This window comes from Cnephaeus nilssonii, assembly GCF_951640355.1.
Source record: "Cnephaeus nilssonii genome assembly, chromosome: 6".
In the NCBI taxonomy this organism is placed as follows: Eukaryota; Metazoa; Chordata; class Mammalia; order Chiroptera; family Vespertilionidae; genus Cnephaeus; species Cnephaeus nilssonii.
Genome location: NC_137077.1, coordinates 100464797 through 100489002, shown reverse-complemented (window position 1 = coordinate 100489002; position 24206 = coordinate 100464797). Strand labels below are relative to the sequence as shown.

At 39.4% G+C, this 24206-nt stretch overlaps 1 protein-coding gene across 5 annotated transcripts in view; it reads right to left on the bottom strand.

The window, feature by feature from the left end:
* The window catches only part of FRY (FRY microtubule binding protein), a gene marked incomplete at its 5' end in the record, with an annotated part of 648830 nt that overhangs the window by 20875 nt on the left and 603749 nt on the right, over positions 1–24206 (bottom strand). For all 5 annotated transcript variants that reach the window (XM_079773965.1, XM_079773964.1, XM_079773962.1 and 2 more), the window contains 2 exons: positions 11988–12190; positions 15107–15217. In XM_079773965.1, coding sequence (XP_079630091.1) covers positions 11988–12190; positions 15107–15217 — 314 coding nt within the window. The remainder of the gene's footprint in view (positions 1–11987; positions 12191–15106; positions 15218–24206) is intronic.

Genomic DNA, 24206 nt, shown 5'->3' with positions numbered 1-24206 from the left:
CCTTTGTCTCCTTGGTTAAGCTTATTCCTAGCTATCTTAATTTTTTTGTTGCAATGGCAAATGGGATTGCTTTTTAACTTTCTCTTTCTGTGAGTTCATTATTGTTGTATAGAAAAGCCATAGACTTCTGAGAGTTAATTTTGTATACTGCTACATTGCTGAATAAATTTATTAAGTCGAGTAGTTTTTTGATGGAGTCTTTGGGGTTTTCTATATACAATATCATGTCATCTGAGAATAAGGACAGTTTTACTTCTTCTTCTTTTCCAATTTGGATGCCTTTTATTTCTTCTTTTTGTCTGATCGCAATGACTAGTACTTCCAGTACTATGAACAGGAGTGGTGAGAATGGGCATCCCTGTCTTGTTCCTGTTCTTAGTGGAAATGGTTTTAGTTTTTACCCATTGAGTATGATGTTGGCTGTGGGTTTGTCATATATAGCTTTTATTATTTTGAGGTATGATCCTTCTATTCCCACATTGCTGAGAGTTTCTATCAAGAAAGGGTGTTGGATTTTATCAAATGCTTTTTCTGCATCAATGGATATGATTACATGGTTTTTATTTCTCAGTTTGTTTATGTGGTGTACCATATTTATTGATTTGCAGATATTGTACCATCCTTGTATCCCCAGAATAAATCCCACTTGGTCATGGTATGATCTTTCTAATGTAATTCTAGAATTTTGTTGAGAATTTTGGCATCTATGTTCATGAGGGATATTGGCCTGTAATTCTCTTTCTTTGTATTGTCTTTATCTGGTTTTGGGATTAGGGTAATGCTGGCTTCATAAAATATCTTGGAAGTGCTTCTTTCTCTTGAATTTTGGAATAGTCTGAGGAAGATAGGTTTTATTTCTTCTTTGAATGTTTGATAAAACTCCCCTGTGAAGCCATTTGGTCCCAGGCTTTTGTTTTTGATTACTGCTTCAATTTCCTTCATAGTTATTGGCCTGTACAGATTTTTTGATTCCTCCTGGTTGAGTTTTGGAAGGTCGTATTTTTCTAGGAATATGTCCATTTCTTCTAGTTGACCAGTTTGTTGGAGTAGAGTTGCTCATAGTATGTATATATATATATATATATATTATGATTCTTCATATTTCTGTGGGGTCTGTTGTTATTTCACCTCTTTCTTTTCTGATTTTGTTTATTTGGGTCATTTCTCTTTGCTTCTTGGTGAGCCTGGCTAGAGGTTTATCAAACTTGTTTATCCTTTCAAAGATCCAGCTCTTGGTTTCATTGATCTTTTGTATTGTTTTTGTGTGTGTGTGTGTGTGTGTGTGTGTGTGTGTGTGTGTGTGTATGTCATTTATTTTCACTCTGATCTTTATTATTTCCTTCCTTCTGCTTATGCTGGGCTTTTCTTGTTGCTCTCTTTCTAATTCTTCAAGTTGTAGAATTAGATGTTTTATTACCAGTTTTTTGTTTGTTTTGTTTTTTGTTCTTTTTTTGAGGTACGTCTGTAATCCTATGAATGTCTCTCTCAGGATTATTTTCACTGTGTCCCATAGATTTTGGATTGTTGTGTTTTCATTGTAATTTGTTTCCAGGATGATTTTTATTTCTTCTTTGATCTCTTTGGTAACCCATTCATTGTTTAATAGTATGCTATTCAGCCTCCAAGTGTTTGAATTTTTGTGATTGTTTTTACTGTAGTTGATTTCTAATTTTATGCCATTGTGAACTGAGAAGATACTTGATATGATTTTAGTCCTCTTGAATTTGGATAGACTTTGCTTGTGACCCAATATGTCTTTGAAAATGTCCCATGTGCACTTGAGAAAAATGTATATTCTGTAGTTTTGGGGTGGAATGTTCTGAAGGTGTCGATTAAGTCCATCTGATCTAGTGAGTTGTTTAGGATTGAAGTTTCTTTGATAATATTTTGTCTAGAGGATTTATCCAGTGATATTAATGGGGTATTAAAGTCTCCTACTATGATTGTGTTGCTATCAATCTCTCCCCTGATATCTTCCAGAAGTTTTTTTATGTATTTGTGTGCTCCTGCATTGGGTGCATAAATGTTTACCAGAGTTATATCCTCTTGTTGTATTGATCGCTTTAGGATTATGACACTTCATGTCTCTTGTTATGGTCTTCACTTTGAGGTCTATTTTGTCAGATATAAATATTGCTACCCCAGCTTTTTTTTCTCATTTGCATTTGCCTGATAGATATTTTTCCATCCCTTCACTTTCAATCTGTGAGAGTCCCTTGTTCTGAGGTGGGTCTCTTGTAGACAGCATATATATGGGTCATGTTTTCTTATCCATTTAGTCACTCGATGTCTTTTTACAGCATTCCCTTTAGCATTGCTGGCTTGGTAGTGATAAACTCCCTTATCCTTTATTTGTCTGCGAAGCTCCTGATTTCCCCTTCAATTTTGATTGTTAGTCTTGCTGGATAGAGTATTCTTGTATTCAAACCTTTGATTTGCATCATTTTGTATACTTCATTCCATTCCCTTCTAGCTTGATGTGTTTCATTTGATAATTTGATGGGAGATCCTCTGTAGATAACTCTCTGTCTCTCTCTTGCAGCCTTTAAGATTCTCTCTTTGTCGTTAACATTTGCCATTGTAATTATGGCATGTCTTGGTGTGGGTCTTTTTGGATTCATCTTGCTTGGGACTCTCTGTACTTGTGTAACTTTTCTCTTCCCCATATCTGGGAAGTTTTCTGTCATTATTTCTTCAAATAGATTCTCTAATCCTTGGTGCTCTTCTTGTCCTTCTGGCACCCCTATTATACGTATGTTACTTCATTTCGTGTTGTCCCAAAGCTCCCTTAGGCTCACCTCCTCTTTTTTATTTTTTTCCCCAGTTGCTGTTCAGATTGGGTTTGTTTCTCTACCTTATCTTCTAACTCACTAATTCAGTCCTCTGCTTCTTCTATTCTACTCTTGAAACCTTCCTTGGTGTTTTTGATTGTAGCTATATCACTTTTGATTTCTTCCTGATTTTTGCATAGGTTGTTGATTTTTCTCATCCATCCGGTTTATGAAGTATATGACCATTACTCAGAATTCTTTTTCTGTCATGTTGAATGCCTCAGTTTCACTTATTTCCTTTATTGGCTATTTCTCTTTTTCTTTCCTCTGGGGGTTGTTTCATTGTCTCCCCATTCTAACTATCACCAGAAAGTCCAATCACCAAGTTGTGGGGACCTTGGGCCATGTGCACTGGGGGCTTCACACCACCTAAGTGTTACTGACAAGCTCTGACACCAAGATGTGTGGCTGCCATGGGCCTGTGGGAGCCACACTCACCCAGGATCAGAGTCACTGGCACTCAGTGTGGCCTTGTGTGTGCACCTAGAATCAGGGACCCCACCTGTGCCATGCTGAAAAAAAGACCCTGCTGTTGTGTGCCAAAAATCAGAGTCCCCTAGCATGTGCCAGGAGTCAGTGTCCCCTTGTGCCCATGCCGAGAATAGAGTATTGGAGTCTCTCTCACTTGGTGTAGCCTCGTGCTGAGAATCAGGGTACCTGTGTGCACATGCGCCAAGAATTGGAGTCACTGGCTCTTAGTGTGCGTGTACTTGGAATCAGGGATCCTATGCACAGGTGATGAGAAACAGAGTCAAGTCACTGGTGCTCAGTGCTGTCTCTCACGTGGAGAGTGAGGTTCCCTGGTCTGCTTGGGGGACTGGGTTACACAGCCCCCCTGTGTTGGCGGGAGGTCCACTCCTGCACTGAGGGAGACAAACTTCCATGTGCCCTCACCCAGAATCAAAGTCAGGTGGCACAGCTGCCCTGTGTGGGCCTGCGGTCTGGTCGCGCCAGTGCATGCTGCAAGGAACAGATTCCCTATGTCTATGTGCCCAGGCTCAAATTCAGCGCAGCCTTCCTGTGTGGGCATTGGGTCTGGTCATGGAAGTCCACGCTGTGTCCACGCACCCAGGCTCAAATTCAGCGCAGCCTCCCTGTGTGGGTGTGGGGTCTGGTTGCGCAGGTGTGTGCTGCGGGAAACAAACTCCCCATGTCCACGCACCCAGTCTCAAATTCAGGTAGCACCACCGCTGCTGTGTGTGGGCAGGAGGCCTGCTTGCATGGAGAGGGTCTAGCAGTTCCTATGCCCCTTGCCACGGGCTGGCGGGGAAGGGGATGGGCTCTGTGACTCACAGAAATCTGCGGCCAGGATGCCTGGAGTCTTGGTGTCCCTGGGTCTGCAGCTGTGGTCACAGGTCTTTTACCCGAGTGGCTGTAGGGTCCCGGTTTGTGTCTGAGACCAGATTAGGTACTGGTGAGGCTAGGATCCTAGTCTCAAGCAGTTCTGTTCTTCAAGATGGCATGGTTTCTGTGCCGGTGGTGTCCTCCCCAGAGTGTTTACAGTGGCAGCAGGGTTTTGCCGTCTAAGACTGCCCAGTTTGGCACCCCCCTGGAAGACCTGCAGGATCTAACTGTCCCTAGCTCACACACACACACACCACACACGTCCACACACTCCTCTATCGCTCCCTCACACACTCTCCCTCCCTACCTTCTTGCCAGTCACTATCTTTCTGCATTCGGAAATTGTGTTTCATTTGAATTTGTCTCAAGGTAATTTTTGATTTCTTGTTTGATCCATTGATTGTATAGTAGCATGCTGTTTAATCTCCACATACTTACGTTATTTCTAGTTTTTGTCTTGTAATTGATTTATAGTTTCATGCCATTATATTTGGAAAATATGCTTGATATAATTTCACTTTTTCTGAATTTTTGATCATTGTTTTGTGTCCTAATATATGATTTGTCCTGGAAAATGTTTCATGTACCCTTGAGAAAAATGGGCATTCTGCAGTTTGGGGATAAAATGATCTATCAATGTCTAATAAGTGGATCTTTCCTAATGTAACACATAAAGCCATTATTTCACTATTAATTTTCTGTCTTGATGATCTATCCATTGAGGTAAGTGTGATGTTAAAGTCCCTAATTATTATGTGTGATTGTTTATTTCTGCCATTATTTCCATTAATATTTGCTTTAAATACATTGTTTTAAAGTCTGTTTAGTCTGATAATGAGTATTGCTACCTCAGCTTTCTAGTTATTTCTATATGAATGGAATATCTTTTTCCATCCCTCACTTTGTCTGAGTGTGTCTTTTGATCTAAAGCGAGTCTCTTGTGGCAGCACATAGATGGGTATTGTTTTTTGTTTCTTTTAATCCTCACCTGAGCATATGTTTTACTGATTTTAGAGAGAGGGTGAGGGAGAAAGAAAGTGAGGGAGAGAGGGAGAGAGAGAGAGAGAGAGAGAGAAGAGAAATATCAATTGGTTATCTCCTATATGTGCCCCCACTGGGGATTGAACCTGCAACCTGGGTATGGCCCTGACCAGTAACTGAACCGGCAACCTTTCTGTACACAGGACGATCCTCCAACCAAATAAGCCATACTAGCCATGGTGGGTCTTGTTTTTTAAAATCCATTTAGTCACTATATGTCTTTTGATTAGAGCATTTAGTCAGTTACATTTATTTTTTATAGGTATGTACTTTTAGACATTTTGTTGTTACCCTGTTCCTTTCTTCTTGTTTCCTTTTGAATTGCTGGTTTTCTTTTGTGTTTTTTTATTTTTATTTTTTCTATTGACTTTTTTGTTTATGTTGTGTAGGTTTTCTGTTTGTTGCTATCATGAGGTCCATATATATCCATTTACTAGTATATCTATAGCAGTCTGTTTTCAGCTGATAGTTGTTTAAATCCAAATGCATTCTAAAAGCACTGCATTTTCACTCCCTCATCCATGCTTTGTTTTTGACATCATGCTTTATATATTTTTGTTTTCTGTATCCCTCTGTATTGTAGCTGTAGTTAATTTTGCTACCTTTGTCTTTTAACCTTCATTTAAGCTTTTTAAGTGGTGGTTGATTCACTGTGCTTTTTATATATGTTTATTACATATTTGCCTTTACCAGTGAGGTTTTTTTCTTTCCCGTAGTTTCTTATTTCTGGTGATGGTTTTTTCTATTCTGTATGAAGAAGACCCTTTAATATTTCTTTTAAAGATTTAGGGGTAGTGAACTTTAGTTTGTGCTTGTCTTGGAAACTCTTTTATTTTTCCTTGAATTCTGAATAACCTTGCTGGGTAAATTATTCCAGATTGTAGGTCCCTTTCTTTCAGCACTTTAAAGTTGTTCTGCCACTCCCTTATGACCTTTAAAGTTACTGCTGAGAACTCAGTTGATAGCCTTATAGGATTCCTTTGCATATAACTCATTTTTTCCACTTGCCTTTTTCTTTTTAAAAAAATATATTTTTATTCATTTCAGAGAGGAAGGGAGAGGGATATAGAAACATCAATGATGAGAGAGAATCATTGACTGGCTGCCTCCTGCACACCCCATACTGGGGATCAAGCCTGCAACCCTGGCATGTGCCCTTGACCAGAAGCGAACCCTTTAGTGTGCAGGCTGATGCTCTATCCATTGAACCAAACCAGCTAGGGCTCCTCTTGCCTTTTTCAAGATTGTCTATTTATCTTTAACTTTGCCAATTTAATTATAATATACACTAGAGACCTGGTGCACAAAATTCGTGCACGGGGGAGAGGGGTGGTGTGTGTCCCTTAGCCCAGCCTGCACCCTCTCCAATCTGAGGCCCCTCAAGGGATGTCTGACTGCCCGGTAGGATCGGGCCTAAATGGCCAGTTGGACATCCCTCTCATAATCCAGGACTGCTGGCTCCCAACTGCTCACCTGCCTGCCTTCCTGATTGCCCCTAACTGCTTCTGCCTGCCAGCCTGATCACCCCCTAACCACTCCCCTGCTAGCCTGATTGATGCCTAACTGCTCCCCTGCCAGCCTGTTTGCCCCTAACTGCCCTCCCCTGCAGGCCTGGTCACCCCTAACTGCCCTCCCCTGCAGGCCTGGTCACCGCTAACTGCCTTCCCCTACAGGTCTGGGTCCCCCCCAACTGCCCTTCCCTGCAGGCCCGGTTGCCCCTGACTTCCCTCCTCTGCCAGCCTGGTCACCCCTAACTGCCCTCCCCTGCAGGCTTGATCCCTCCCAACTGTGGGCCATCTTGTGGTGGCCATCTTGTATCCACATGGGGGCAGCCATCTTGTGTGTTGGAGTGATGGTCAATTTGCATATTACTCTTTTATTAGATAGGATTGATTTGGGCCTTTTTGTGTTCATCTTGTTTGGAACTTTCCTTGCTTCCTGGATTTGATGTCAGTTTCCTTCCCAGATTAGGAAAGTTTTCAGCCATTATTTCTTTTCTTTTCTTTTTCTTTTAATATATTTTTATTGATTTCAGAGAGGCAGGGAGAGGGAGAGAAAGATAGAAACATCAAAGATGAGAGAGAATAACTGATTGGCTGCCTTCTGCACAGTCCCCACTGGGGATCGAGCCGCAACCCAGGATATGCCCTGACCGGGAATCGAACCGTGACCTCCTTGTTCATAGGTCGACGCTCAACCATTGAGCTATGCTGGCCAGGTGCCATTATTTCTTCAAATATATTTTATGTGTTTTTCTTTCTCTTCACCTTTTGTAATCCCTCTAATGAGCTGGTTACAACACTTGATATTGACCTAGAGGAGGTCTCTTATAGTATCCTTATTTTTTTGTGTTTGTTTTTTTTTTTAATCCTCATCTGAGGATATTTTTCCATTGATTTTTAGAGATAGTGGAAGAGAGAGAGAAAGACAGAGAGAAACACAGATGTGAGAGAGACACATTGATTGGTTGCCTCCTGCATGAACCCTGACCAGGGCCCGGGCTAAGGAGGACCCTGCAACCGAGGTATGTGTCCTTGACTTGAATCGAACCCAGGACCCTTTGGTCTGCAGGCTGATACTCTATCCACTGAGCCAAACCGGCTAGGTCCTATCCTTATCTCTCTATATAAAAAGCCTGTGGGCGTGACGCCCTCACTCCGTAATGACCGATCAGCAGGAGACTGCGTGCGCGGCAAGGGGCGTGCAAGTGGGTGGGGACTTGACTCTGGAGGACTTGACTGGAGGTGTGGGTGGGTTTCTAGGTCCCGCCAGGGTAGTTGGCTGGTTTCTGGGTCCTGCCTTCTGAGGCAGCGGTGGCGGCGGTGGGACTCTTTCTGGGTCCTGCCTCCTGCAGCGCCAGTGGGGACTTGACCAGGAGGTGCATCGAGGGAGTCCCGCGGCGCCGGCCACGGGGTGGGACTCGGGGAAATTACGCGTGGCGCTGGCCCCGCAGGGTGGGACTCCGGGACTCAGGGCAGTCTCACGCGGCACCAGCGGGGTCCTGGGTCTCACGCAATTTTGTGTGCTGGGCCCCTAGTTTTTAAATAAGAAAAAATTTTGCTGTTCTGATTGGATGATATCCACTATTCTGTATACAGGTAATCAACTAATCTGTTGATTTCTAGCAATATATTTTTTATTTTAGTTATGTATTCTTCATCTCTTATTTATACTTTATTGTATTTTCTAACTCTTTGGTGAAGTTCTCTCTTAATTCCTCTTTTCTACTCTCATTCTTTTAAAAAATCCTCACCCAAGGATAGGATATGTTTATTGATTTTGAGAGAGAGAGAGAGAGAGAGAGAGAGAGAGAGAGAGAGAGAGAGAGAGAAAGCGAGAGAAAGAGAAAAAGAGAGAGAGAGAAATGTGAAAGATAAACATTAATCAGTTGCCTCCCTTATGCACCCTGATCGGGGATCACACTCACAACCTAGATATGTGCCCTGATAGGGAATCAAACCTGCAAACTTTTGGTGTACAGGACAATGCTTCAGCCAACTGAGCTACCCAACCAGGGCCTACTCTTGTTTTTTGAATATTCTTATGATATTTTCTTTGAACTCTTTATCAGGCAAATTACTTATTTTCATTTTATTAGATTTTTTTCCTCTGTGGTTTTGTGTTCCTTCAATTGGGGCATAGTCTTCTGTCTCTCTATTTTGTTTGACTTTCTGTGTTTGTTCCTATGAGTTACAAAATAGCTATCTCTCCCAATCTTGAAGAAGTGGCTCTGGTGAAGGCTCTGTGTTGGATAATTTTGGCAGGCTGGTTGTAGTCTAGTTGCGCACAAATGGTTTATGGTGTGCCAATTGGCCAGAAAAAGTGCGTTCTGAGTGGAAGTGCTTGGTGTACAGGCATGTGAATTAGCTCTGTATTATTCTGCCTGTCCATGGCCACAATGTAGTTGGGGAAGCCATATGTGTGTGTGCTTCCTTGCCCTTCTGATTTGGGTGGGGTTTCCAGATGTGTAGACAGGTGGTCCTGTTGCCTTAACTGTCTTTGCATGGGCTGGATCTGGGTGGGACTGTCCTGAGTGCACACACTGCATCACCCCACTGGTTTCACAATTTCTCTGGATAGGGCATCCCTATGCACTCACATGGCAGCACCTTACTATTTTCATACCCTTTCTGGGTGGGGTAGGCCTGCATGCAGCAGTGCTCCAGTATCTGTGTACTTTCTCTGTATGGTACAGCCCTGCATATAGGTATTTGCTAGATCTGCTGGATCAATCTCTGGGTGGAGGACCCTGTGAGTTCATGCTATGGTATCCTGCTATCTCTAACTATGAGAGGGTGGCTGTGGATGTGTTATAGTGGGTTTGTAGGTTGGCTAGAGAACCTGGACAGAGCTGAGATGTACTCTTCAAGTGCAAGGGAGATGTAACCCATGGTGCTCCCCCATCCTCTGGTCCTGGAGAGTTCCCTCAGCTCCTACAGAGCTCTGGAGGTCCCTCTATATGGTATCTCTATATGGTTCCCTCTTGGTTGTTGTGTAGAAGCTGTTCAGTTGGCCTTCAGATGTCTCTCAAGAGGAACTGCTCTAAATATAGGTATACATTCAATGTGTTACTGGGAGGGGACTAAATCAGTGTCTTCCAACACCAACATCTTGGACTTGCCTCTCACACTTTCTGTTTTTGATGTCCTACTTTATATCTTTTTGGTTTTTGAATCTCCTAACTAATTGTATTTTGAGTTGAGTTGGTACTTTTGTCTTTTGACCTTTATAGTAGCTTTTTAAATGTCTGATTTGCTGTGTTTATTTAATATTTGGATTTACCAGTGAAATTTTTTCATTATATATTCTAATTGTGATTACTGCTTTCCCTTTTCTTCTTAAAGATCTTTAACATTTATTGTAAGAACAATTTAATGGTGATGAACTCCTTTACTTTTTGCTTGTTTTTATCTCTCCTTCAATTCTGAATGATAACCTTGCTGGGCATATTAATCTAGGTTGTAGGTTCCTTTATTTCAGCACTTTAAAAGATGCCCTGCCACTCCCTTCTGGCCCATAAAGTTGCTGCTGCAAAATTAGTTGATAGTCTTATGGGGCTTCCTTTGTTTATAACTTGTGTTTCTCTTGCTTCCTTCAAGAGTATCTCTTTGTTTTTAACTTTTGCCATTCTAATTACCATATATCTTGGTGTGGGCCTTTTTGCGTTCATCTTGTTTGAAAATTTCTGTGATTCCTGGATCTGAATGGCTGTTTCTTTTCCCAGATTAGAAAAGTTTTCAGCCATTATTTCTTCAAATAATGTTTTTGTTCCTTTCTCTTTTTCTTCTCCTTCTAGAATGCCTATAATGTGAATGTTTGTGAGCTTGATTTTGTTTCAGAGGCTCTTTAAATTATCTACACTTTAAAAAATTCTGTTTTATTTTCTCTGTTCTGATTAATTTCCACTAGTCTGTGTTCTGGGTCACTGATACATTCTTCTGTATGTTAATCTGCTGTTGATTCCTTCTAGTGTATTTATCACTTCAATTATTGTATTTTTCAGCTCTCTTTGGCCCTTTATTATACTTTGTCTTTGTTGTAGTTTTAAATTCCTATCTCCCACTCTGAAGTTTGGTGAGCATCCTTAGAACTATATCTTTGAATTCTTTATCAAGCAAATGACTTATCTCCAACTCCTTAGGGTTTTTTCTCGTTCCTTCATTTGAGAGGTATTCTTCTGTTTTTATTTTTTCATTTTGTTTGACTTTCTATGTTATTTGTATAAATTTGACAAAATATCTATCTCTCCCATTCTTGAAAAAGTGGATTTGTGTAGAAGTGACCTATGTGTAGACTGTGTGCTGGGTTAATTTGGAAGGCCAGTTGGAGTTGAGCTGGTGCCTATGGCATTGGGCTTCCAAGCTGAAGCATCTGCAGGCAGGCAGACCAGGTGTGTATAGTAGTGCTCACAGGCACCCCCCAACCCTGAAGAAATTCCTACAGTTCCTGGAGAGCTCCTGTGGTTCCCTAGCCTGCTCTCTATGAGCTCTCTCTCATTTCTTGTACAGAAAGTTGCCTTGTGTAGAAGAAACCTCTGTGTTGGCTGTGTACCTGGTAGTTTTAGCAGGATGGTTGGAACTGGGCAGATATTTATTGGGGTGTTAGCCTGTTAGACTAGATTGGATCCAGGCAGGGAGGCCAGGAATGTGTCGTGATGCCCTGTGGTTCCTGCTTGCTCCTGTTGTTCAGAGCTGAAATAGACTCTGGGCAGAGGGCTGGGCACACATTGCTGTAATCTCACAAGCAGATCAAAGCACCCTGACAGCTTCCATCTGCCCTATGGAGGTGGAGGAGGACATAGACAATGGTGCTCACCAGCACCTCTGCTCTTGGAGATTTCCTACAAATGCCAAAGAGCTCCCCTAGCCTTCTCTATTTTGTCTTTCTCTCATATGTGTTCAAAAGCTGTTCAATCAGTCTTCAGCTGTCTCTCAGGAATAACTGCTCTCTCTATAGGTGTATATTTTAGTGTGCTGTGGAAGTGGGTGATTTCAGCATCATCCTATGCCACTGCCATTTTGGATCTCTTATTGGTGTCTACTTTGAAGTGCGTCAACATTTTAGGGATGACAAAAGACCAGAAGCAACATCAATACTTTTAACATATAAATTCTGAAATCTGATGTTTCTGCCATGGTAACAGCAGAAATCTGAGAAGAAGGTATATAAACTATCCAGATACTCCTTCTGTAGTGATCTAGTTACCAACCATGACAAAGTAATTATTAGGCATGCATTTCCTTTAACCATATCTAAAGGAAATAGAATTACCTGCATTCCCTGATTTGATGTAAAGCCTTGCCAAGTTCATTGTTCTTCAGGCAGTCCAGCATGGACTGGATGGCTGCTTCAGTAGACGTGAAGGTTGGTTCAGACCACACACCCTCTATATAAAGAGGGTCAGCTGCAATGGCTGCAGTGGCCTCCTTCAGATTTTTCTTTAAGTCACTCAGTTCCCTGGACATATTTAGCAGCTGTTAAAAAATTATTTTTACTGTAGTTAGTTCAAGGATGGATTTTATATCCCCCAAAGAAAACAATTGATTATTTGTGGTGTAGTTAAGCACAAACTTAGTATCATGGTAAACTAAAATAGGACAAATGAAATTTTACTACAAGGTATGTATTTATGTGTCCACATCAGGGAAGTTCTTCTTATAGAAAAGATTAAGACTTCCTTTAAAGTGTTGTCTATTTAAGTAGAAGGGCATATTCAGAAGTAAAATGCACACCAGAACAGGCTTGGGAATTGGGTAAAGCTGGGTTCAAATGCTAATTCTACAATGTATGGTGGGACCACGGTCAAGTAAATAGACTTTTATGCATCTTATTTTTCTCATCTGTGGGACTGAAGATATCACAGGTTAATTTTAAAGATGAAATGAGATAGTGTGTATAAAATAATTAGTAAGTTTTGCATAAAATGCTCAATAAATTTATCAACATTGACTATGAAAAATGAAATTTTCTTACTATTGCTATGCTATGGAAAGAGACTAAAGACATACTTTTAAGGAAGAGAAGGAAAAATCTCAATGTAATAATTCTCATGTTACAGAGGTAAAAGATTTTCCCTCAAAATTACTGAAACTCAAAAGATTCAGAGTGTTAAAAAGTAAAGCATACAAGAGAACCTCCTAAACTTAGCACTCCTAAACTTAGCACTCCTAAAACTTAGCACTCTTAAAATGTATTGTGGAAAACAACTGTTTTGGAATCTGCTCTCAAGAGGATTTTTAAAAATTGATATGAATTTAAAGGTTTTTTTCCCTTTGTAATGCAAGTTGATGATTCTTGTTTTCTCTGTAGAGTTGATTTACCCATTATCTTCATTCCCAGCTCCCTCATTTTACAAGCAATAGAACCAAAGCTCTCAAAGACTGTTTCCACACAGATGCTTGTTAAACACAAATACTTACTCCAGAGTTAGGTTTAAAATGTTCTGAGGTAATGGTTTTAAATAAGATATTAGAGTGCCTTATGTACATACGTTTTTAAGTTTTAAAGCGAACTTCTTTTTAATCCTTTTAAATCTATGCAAGTTTTAAATATTGTATGTGCTTGTACAGTATTTAAAACTTACCTAGATTTAAAATAATTAAGGAGAAATTAAAAAATTTAAAACAATGATCTAATGTAGACACACACATAATTTACTTTTCTATGTAACACATAATTTACTTTTCTAAAGTAGAACTTTAATTGCCTTTTTAATATGGAAAAAGACATGTAAGTTGCATTGTATGTCTTCGCTTTTTTGAGCCAAGATGGATTCTAAGGATCCTGTTAATACTTGCTGGAAGAATAAGAAGAGTAAAGCTATCTTTACAACATGGCAAATAACATATCAACTGTCTTCTCTTTTATCTAATAATTTGTAATTCAATAGAGGAAAACTGGTTTGTGAAGAGCTCTTCATAAACAAAGCTGTCTGATTTATGCCTCCCTTGAAATTAGCATTTGAAAGTATATTAAAAAACTATACCGTCCTTTTCCTTTTTTCCAAATGAGTGATAAATATGGTGCTCCAACCTCACCAATATACTCTTAGTGGGATGGTTTCCTGAATTCTTGGCTTTTCACTGATGACTGCCACATCTACATCTTCAGTTCAGATCTCTCCTCTGACCACCAATTTCTTCTATATTTTCGTATTAAACTGCCTGCAAGATGTCGTTAACCTGGGCTGGTCTAGTGGGCAGACTCGGTTATTGACTAGCAGGCAGAAGGTTTGACCCATTGGATGTACAATTGCCTCTGTTCTCCTTTTATACCCCTGTCCCACATGTGGTACCACCAGTCACCTAGTTAATCTGAGATGGAATCTGAGCATCACACTCTTTCCTCTCCTTCACCCCCACCCCAATTTCATTGACGTTTTGTCCTAAATATCTCTTACATTTCTTCCCTTCTCTCTATACCTAGCACTCTGGCCTAGTTGAAGCTCTAATCTCTCATCTGAGCTATTTTATTAGCTTCATAAGTGGTCTCCCTATCTCTAGTGTAGTTGTCATCAAATCCACCTCATATCTGTGCCATAAGCTCTAACCAAAACACTCCCAGGCACAGGATCTTCCATGATCTCCCCTTACCTACTTCTACCTTCCTCCATCACTCCTTTTAGTTTGCATGTTATATTCTAGCAATAGAAAATCACATAGAGTTTCTTTCTCTTTCTTACCACCATGTTTATGTTTACTAGAACATTCCTACTTAGCCATCACTTTTTCTCTCTAACTTCAACTCATCCTTGAAGAATCAGCTGGGGTGTGATTTCCTCCAAAAAGCTATGCTATTTCAGCTTGATGACTTAGGTGTTTGTCCTTCATGTTTCCATAATATCCTCTGTACATCCCCATTATTTCACTTACTACATGGCAGTAGTATTCACTTCCAGGAAAATTTTGCTCACTTGGAAGTAGTTCATTTCAATTATTTTACTTTTCACATTTAAAAATATTAAAGCATCCTGATGCTAAGCAGGGAAGTGGAAGAGAATCAAATATCATATAGATGTTTCTTTCTTATCTCAATGAAGAACAAGTACAAAAAGCTACATATAAAGAAGGAAAACCATAACACAAGGACCCAAAGCCAGGATTAGGGCAGGCCAAGTGAGGCCTCAGCACGGCGCTGAGGAAGGTCTCGCACTCAGAGTCCTTCCGTTTGGTGCCTAGGCCTGTCACTTGCCTCACACCAGTCCTGGCACTGCCAAATGAGAATAGAAATATAAGACACCTTTAATACTTATTCTAGAGCAAAATGATGATGTAGGAATCACATCAATTTAGATAGTTTAGTGGGGAAGCAGGGGGTGTGGGGCAGGGAGAACAAAAGGAAGGGAAAGATTTTCATGGCAGCGCTCAGGGTTGGGAGTTGCATGGGCTCACCTCTGGCATGGAACTGACTTCGTGCACCTGGCCGATGAGCTTACAGTAGGACTGAAAAAGCAGCAGCAGCTGGAAGTGTAGCTTATATAACCTCTGACACAGTTCCAATTGCTAGAGAGAGAATTGGCATGGGGAGAAATTAGTTATTAAGGACAGTTTTTGTACAAGTGAAATCTTGGTGGAGATAAACTTTTTTAAAAAAAATCAAGGATCCATAACTAGCTGCTATTATTCCCAATAAAACAGAACAAGTCCAGTCAGTAAATATCAGTGAGAAATTCACGATATAACACAGAATAGCTCCTGGAGGATGAGTAATTAGAGAGGAGTAGTAGCTATAAAGGGACTGAGTGAATCACCAGATTTCCATTATGTTTGCCAGTTACAAATTATAGTTGCAGCTGTCTTAATTTTTATAGGCTGAATATTGTTTTTAAAAACAAAAAATTGTGTTTTTTAAAAAGTATAGTTGAAAGGCAAAACATTAAGTCATTCTAAGTGTTAAATTTATAAATTCAGGCAGGCACTTGGGAGATTACTCCATGAAACAATTCTGGCTGCATTTTGGGTGCAGACACTCATCCTGAAGTCTGTGTAAATAAAACAGTCATATGACCCTCTAAGGTGCTGCGTCTGCTTTACTGACGATGCTTCTACTCAGTGCTCAATAAATAGTTGTTTAATTAAAGAAATAAAAAACAGCTAAAATGTGCTTACAAAAGGAGAAATTACAAAAACATTCAAAACTTACTGTGGAAAGAACATTAAAAAGTAATAATACAAAATGGCCTTGTAAATACCTCTGGAATTTAAAATGTGTTCATTATGTGAGTTATATATCCTTTGATGGAAAAATAAATCATGAGTAATTCCAACACCAACAATTATACTGCTCTTTAAGCTGTATCTGCTTATAACAGCCTCTAAATGCTGCCTATTTTATTCTAAGAATGGGTTAGCTCCTAAATAATGGATGGGATTCTGTGAGGAAAAGAATAGCCTTCATTAGGTAGAATTTCATGGCTTAGCAGTCACTAGTGAAAGTGGTTAAGTATGTGGCTTAAACTACACTTCACTGTTCAGTTTTCAAATGTGGTTCCTTGAGGATAAATAGGGCCTTTCTTTTGCTAACGGAGTAGAGACACCTCAGCTCAGAATTGAGAGCTACTATGGTGACTTAAAATTGTTCCCCTGAATCAGTTTAAGGAGAGAAATGACAATAATTTAAATTTAGGTTTGAAGAAGAATATTCTATTAACAGTATTATTAACAGATTTTTGATCCTACCGTAATTTTATGAAGTTACTAAAACTCATTTGAAACCATGGTGAATGAAGTTTTCTTTCTCCTCTCACCCTTTCTTTGGCCCTTAGGGGGATAAAATTCGACTTAGATTTACCTGATCTCTCATTGTTGGAAACCAGCCTAAGGTTAAAGAAGTAGCTACACTCACTAGTTACTCCAAACTACATCTTTGGTTGTTTCAGAAATACGTTGTATTTTGAACTTTTCTTTATGGAAAATCTTTTAAAATCTGGTACAAAAAGTAACTACCAGAGATTCACAGAAAGATAAAAAACTATTGTTTAAAAAATGTTACCTTCACAATTTAGGGTGAAACCTAGCTATGAAATCTCTGACTTTCCAAGTGTCAGATAATGGTAGTTATTAACTCAGGATATTCCACTGATAGTATGAGAGTTCATAGCAACATAGGTTTCTACTTTTGGGCCGAAAGCAGCCCAGAACGCTACTAACAAACCGGCATATCTCAATCTTCCAAATAATATCAAATGGAAGGAAAAAGGGGAAACATGCTAAGAGATATAGTAGTAACAGTAAAAGTAAGGTTTGTTATGGGTCCATGCCTCAAATGGGCAGAGAGTATGAAAGAAAGTTAACTTACTGCCAGAGATTCCATTTGCTACACAGCAAGCATGGCACAGGAAACAGGAAAGGAAACAGAGTACAGGGTCAGTGTCTGCATGCAACGGAAAGCACGGCCCTCTTCCACCAGCAGAACCATCAGCAGTATTAGCATTGCTTGCCCAGACTTGATAAATGGTTGCAAATGTGGTACCCATTCGACATGCAGAGCGGCCCAGTTAAAAACAAGCTCTAGTGGGAAGCATGTTGTTGAAAAAGTAATCTGTAATCTTTCAGATTCTCTGGTTAGTTGGTTTAGATTTTGTCAGTCTTGGAGACCAGAAGTCAAGACTTTTATTGCTTTATGATTGTAGTATTTAAATGTGAATAATATGTGAACATAGTAGAATTCTGAGGTCAGCTGAGTAATGTGAATGAAGTGCATCCCCAAATAAATTATACCATTGCTAAATGTTAAGGCAGAGTCTTTCATATGTTTGGCTTCATACCTACTAAACTATGACTATCCAATTAACATAAAATATAACTAACAATCTAAGTGGCATTTTATTTAATCAGATTGCCTTCCACATTGAGAATCTTACACAATAAAAAGGTAATATTTAAATTACCATCACTCCACTACGCCCATGATTGGGCCAGTGGGTGACACAGGGGGCGGGACTCGGGGTGGCTGGGGTGGTGATTGGGCCGGCAGGACGCTGAGCTCGCGTTGCCAGCGGCGACGCGAGCTCAGTGTCTGCGCCCTGGCTGTGCTGCAGCACAGACAGGCCTCTGGGGCAGCGAGCCGGCGTTTTGGAGGTTTGGAGGCAGGGGGGGGGGGGGGGCGGGGGAAGGGGGGGGCGGCAGCCCCAGCCTTCCTGGGCGGGAGGCAAAGGCAAGACCCTGGCCTGGGCTCCGGCTGCAGGAGGACCACGCCCCCGCCCCGCCTCGCCCTAGGGGCCCAGGGACTTCGGAGCTGCCGACCATCAGACAGACAGCTTACACGTGCATGATTAAATCATGCACTGGGCTTCTAGTATTTTATAATATTGCTAGATATAGTAATTTCAAAGGGCTAAACATTGTCTGTATACTTCCTAAACAAGTGTGAGATATGACATGTAATTTTCTTGCATTTTATTTTTTATAATTTTTGCCAGTAGACAATTTCTAAAACTAATATAGAACTTATGGTTAGTCAGAGTAAAATAACTGGGCCATGTTCAACTATGGCTACTACTTTTTGGTGTCACCATATCATAACCATATAATTGGTTTAAGGAAAGTTTGGGAATGCGGAAAGAGATAACTGTAACCTGACACAATATTAGAAAAATCAATTTGGCCATTCTTAATTATATGTCAATATATCTGGTTCTAGATTTTAAAAATATTTGAGGGCCTATCTGTTTCTAATTCTTGACCAAAAACCTCTTATCTTAATGCTCTTTCTAAAACATTTTCTGGGTTATCAGTTTAATGTATTGTGCTTAACATAAGGTATAGTGCACAAAAAATAAAGTCATCAAATTATTTATTACTATCTTCACACATAAAGCATTACCACTACCAATCTCCACCACAACCAGTCTTCCAAGCATCTCTTCTTGCTTCACCTGTTACATGGGTTTGGCACATTGAAGGCTATTGTGTTATGTTTATTGAGTAGGTTTTTGGGCCCTGGCAATGAATAGTTTTCAAACTTTGAAAGATAAATACCTTTAATATTGTGAAATAGATTATACAACTTGAGATATATACTATTTTGGGAGAAAACTTTCTGCCTTAAAGTTTTTATAACCAAACCTTATCTACTGACATACAATGTCATTCCAGAAAGGAGTACAGGGCCAGAGTATTAAGTATATATATACACTGAATTTCTACTATGAAGACTTTTAGAAAATGTCAAATATGAACAAAATGTTTAGTATGCATTTTAGTATAACTACTTCTACCATAGAATAAACTATTGAGAAGTGTGAAATGAAGCAAGGACTAAGAAAATTACATGATCTTTGTGAAGAAAATGCTCTCTTTTTACTGTTTTCCAAAACAAGGTTGTAATGCAAGAAGATCATCACATCAGGTAAAGCAAAAATCTCTGTTAAGTAAAGGCAAATGAGCCTTTTTGACTCCAGCTTGGTGCTAAGGAATTTCATCATCAATGTATTCCTTCGACTCAGTTTTTAGGGCACAAAACAGTGTTTCTTGGGAGATGGCCAACATGACACATACCAGTTCTCAGAGTCCTTCTTAAACTCTCCTTTTTAGGTAAGCTAGACCAAGCTTTCTGATATTTATTATCTCAGAATCCTTTCTTAGGCCAGAGGCTGGGACCCAGTTTTCATTTAGAGCTCCAAAAAGCAAAAAATGCCTTTCTAGGCAATTTTATAGAAAATATTAAAAGTCTCCCACTCCCATGCTAACGTTTTCTTATATCTAGGTTTTAAAAAGAACCCCTTTAGAAATTTCAATTATGAATGTTTCTAAGTGACTCAAGGTTCTTTTGAAAATACTGTGGTAATGCCTAAAATTTTTTCTTCAAGCAATGTTCCTTCACTGCTGATATGGTTGATCTATAAATTGGATTTAGAGGTTATGTTTTTCAAAATGAGAAAGATCAAGAAGTCAAGATGTTAAGAATTGATCATAGATAGTGTGATTTAAAAGCCCCAAATAATCTAATTATTATGCATTAACAGTAGCATAGACATTCTTGTTTCTCTTGATTCTGCTATGATATGAATTCTATGCTTATGGCATAGGTAAAAATCTGAGAAGTTTTTGACAAGATAGAAAATGAGCCACAGTGTACTATACCAGCTATTATTTTCACCATCTTTTGTCTCTGAAAGTCACTCATTGAAACTAAACAATAAAATTGATATAACCTAGCCAATTGTAATACATGGATACATCTAATCTCTCAAGTATATATGAATAATATGTACTTACCTGCTGCTAAATTACATGGGTCTGGCACATTGATGACCATTGTATTATGTTTGATTGGTACTTTTTTGGACCTTGACCATGATTATCTTTCAAAGCTTTGAAAAGTAAATACCTTTAAGCTTATGGTACAGATTACACAACCTGAGTATTTACTGTTTTTAAGGAAACATTGACTTTAGCATACATTTCCTTAGTCAGTATTGGAAATAGGATTTCTTACAGAATAAAGAGTGATTGACTATACCCAAAGGATGATGTTTGAAATATTACATTTTAACTGGATAAATGTCTTGTTTTGCTCAAGTTAACTTGTTGTTCTGTCTATATTGGAACAGAAGCTACAGGCTTTTTATTCAATGAATTGATTATGTAGGAATAGGAAATATATGATAGAGTATTACTGTTCAAGAAAACCCTTATAATTGGAATGATGGTTTAAATATAAGATGAAATGTAGTAGGGCTAAATGTCAAATATTGTACTTAAGTCCAGAGAGTCACATGTTTAAGTAGTACTCAGAAATATCTGTTGAATCTTGATTGTGTCAACTAAAATGTATAATGAGTGAAGTGGAAAGATCTCCTGCTCTCAGGGCCAGCTCTGCAAAACTGGGAGGTGAGCTATGTTAATTAGTTGTGGGGCTGAGGTTGTGGTTTTGGTTTAGTTGTGGTTCCTTCAATTGGGGCCCATTCTTCTGTCTCCCTATTTTATTTGACTTTCTGTTTTTGTTTCTATGAGTTAAATGAAATAATTGTCTCTCCAAATCTTGAAAAAGTGGCCTCTGTGAAGACTATGTTAGATAGTTTTGTAGGCTTACAAATTACATGATAAGTAATTTGCCTGATTAAAAAAATTCAAAGAAATGGTCATAAGAATGCTTAACAAATCCAGAACTGAATTCTTTGCCCTGAGCAACATTTCTGTTAACTTAAATTACCTAGTAGTAGTCACTCCAGAATAAACTCCATAGGAGATGGACAGGTTAACAGAAACCCACATACTTAAATAGAAGTGCATTTTTTAGTTGTGAAGAGATTTGTCTCTCTTCTTGATATGCTCAGGCTGAAAAATTACTGGTAAAGCTGTGTCTCCAATGAGTGTGACTCCTCTCATAAGACGCATGCTTTGTTTTATGTTCTGTTGAGTGTGTGCAGTGCCTTATTCTAGAAGAGTTAGTATTGTGATCATCAACAAGTCTAAATCATTTACTAATCATGCCTGTATTTTTTAAAAAGTCTTCCCTTAAAAATACGTCCTCAAGGAGGGTCCAAGATGGTGATATAGGAGGATGCTGAGTTTGTCCCCTTCCAAGAACACCTCAAATATACACCTATATTTAGAGTAATCCCTCCTGAGAGATAAGTGAAGGCCAACTGAACAGCTTCTGCATAATAAACAACAGAAAGAAAGATAGATAGATAGACAGATAGATAGATAGATACATGATAGATAGAAAGTTGTGGTTCTGTGAGAGCTCTCCAGCAGCTGAGGGTCTCTCCAGAACAGGAGAAACTGGTGAGCACCATTGTTCATGTCTCCCCTACACGTGGATAGCGGGCAGGAGCTCTCTAGGTTCTTTGATTAAACTGCCAGGCTGCTGTTGCATGTCCCCTCCACCACTTCTGGAGCTACTTTGAGCATAAAGAGGGGAGCACCACCATAGCATGCACAAATGGGGCCCCTGAGATTGACCAGCAGGTATAGTATGGTGCTGCTGCACAGAGAGAGTGTAGAACTAGCAAAGCACTGAGGTGCCTGCATGCAAGGCAGTCCAGTCAGAAGATAGTGGGCCACTCCTGCATGCGCACATTGGGATGCACCATCCAGAGAAAGTGAACTAATGGGGTTCTTCTGTGAGCACACACCTGCCACCCCCACCCAGATCGGAAGGTCAAGGAAGTGCACGCACATCAGGTCTCCACACCCTAACTCCATTCTGGCCAAGGACAGCCAGATCAACAGGGAGCCACTGATATGTGCATACACCAGGCTGTCCCTCCAAGAACCCACTACTTCTGGACAGACCAGCCTACAAAACTATCTAACATAGTCTTCACAGAGGCCACTTTTTCAAGATTTGGAGAGACAATTATTTCATTTAACTCATAAAAACAAACACAGAAAGTCAAATAAAATAGGGAGACAGAAGAATGGGCCCCAATTGAAGGAACACAAAACCACAGAGAAAAAAATCTAATAAAAGGGGGATAAGTAATTTGCCTGATTAAAAAATTCAAAGAAATGGTCATAAGAATGCTTAACAAATTTCAGAGTAGAATAGAGGAACTCAGAGAGAGAAAACTTAAAAAAAAAAAGAGCTAATAAAATAAAGAAACAAGCAGAGATAAAGAATACAATAACTGAAATGAAAAATACATTAGAAGGACTTAACAGCAGATTAATCAACAGCAACTTTAAAGGCCATAAAGGAGTGGCAGGACAACTTTAAAGTGCTGAAAGAAAGAATGGAATAGTAACCTATTGACAGAGTAGTAAATATCACCCAATAAGAACAGAAAAATTAACAAACAAATTAAAAAATGAAGATAGTGTAAGTGACATCTAGGACAATATCAAATGCTCTAACATTTGCATTATAGGGATTACAGAGGGTGAAGAGAGAGAAAAAAGTGGAAAGTATATTTGAAGAAATAATGACTGAAAACTTTACTAATCTAGGGAAGGAAACAGATGTCCAGTAAGCTCAGAGAGTTTCAAACAAGATAAACCCAAGATATATTGTAATTAAAATGGCAAAGGTTAAGGATGAAGAGACAATACTGAAGGAAACAAGAGGAAAATGAGTTACATACAAAGGAATCCCATAAAGCTATCAGCTGAGTTCTCAGCAGCAACTTTAAAGGCCACAGTAGCAACTTTAAAGGCCACAGGGAGTGGCAGGACAACTTTAGAGTGCTGAAAGAAAAGGATTTACACTCTAGAATAATTTACCCAGCAAGGTTATCACTCAGAATCCAAGGAAAGATAAAAGAGTTTCCAAGACAAGCACAAACTAAAGGAGTTTACTATTCCTAAATTAATTTTAAAACAAACATGAAAGGGTCTTCTTCATGCAGAATAGAAAAGGCCATAATCAGAAATAATAAAATATAGTATGGAAAGAAAACACCTCACTGGTAAAGGCAAATATAATAAGCACAGCGAATCAACTACTTGAAAAGCTTAAAAGAAGGTTAAAAGACAAATTTAGCACAATTAACTAGAACTACAATAAAGGGGAGACAGATAAAAAAATATAAAACATGGCATCAAAAACAAATCATGAATGAGGGAGTAAAAATAAAGTGCTTTTATTTATTTATTTATTTTTTAAAATATATTTTATTGATTTTTTTACAGAGAGGAAGAGAGAGGGATAGAGAGTTAGAAACACCGATGATAGAGAAACATCAATCAGCTGCCTCTTGCACAACCCCTACTGGGGATGTGCCCGCAACGAAGGTACATGCCCTTGACCGGAATCGAACCTGGGACCTTTCAGTCCGCAGGCCGACGCTCTATATACTGAGCCAAACCGGTTTTGGCAAAAATAAAGTGCTTTTAGAATGTATTTAGATTTAAACAATTATCAGCTGAAAACAGAATGCTATAGAGATAGATGGATATATATGAACCTCATGGTAGCCACAAATGAAAAACCTACATAAAAATGAACACAAAAAATTCAATAGAAAGATATCCCAACAAAACATGAAAGAAATCTAGCAAATCAAAAGGAAAGAGATCAAGACAAGAAAAGATTAGCAGAAACAATGAACAAAATGTCAATAAGCATGTACCTAGCGATAATTACTTTAAATATAACTGGACTAAATACTCCAATCAAAATACATAGAGTGAAAAAGGTAGATCAGAGGCATGGTGGTGTAAGGGTGCATCATTTCCTCTCCCCCTGACATTTCAATAAAAGTTAACCATCTACAATACAACAAAGAAATCCCTGCTCAACACAGATGCACACCTGAGAGACCTGTGCATTGAAACACCTAACGGTGGGCATCGGGAATAAATGGGAAAACAAGAAGGGAGGAAAGTGCAGACGGCCGCAAATGCAGCCCTGCAGCCAGGAGCTTGCAACTCCGGCAGGAGAGGGAAGAAAGCCAGTGGAAGCAGGCACTTCCATCAGCTGGAAGGAACAGAGAGCTGCTGGTGGTGGTGGTAGGGCAGCCCAGCAGGGTGGGCAGCCCAGCTGGGTGGGTAAGTGGTAAAGGAACGTGAACAGTATCTGAGTCAGCAGATGCATGACAGAGCA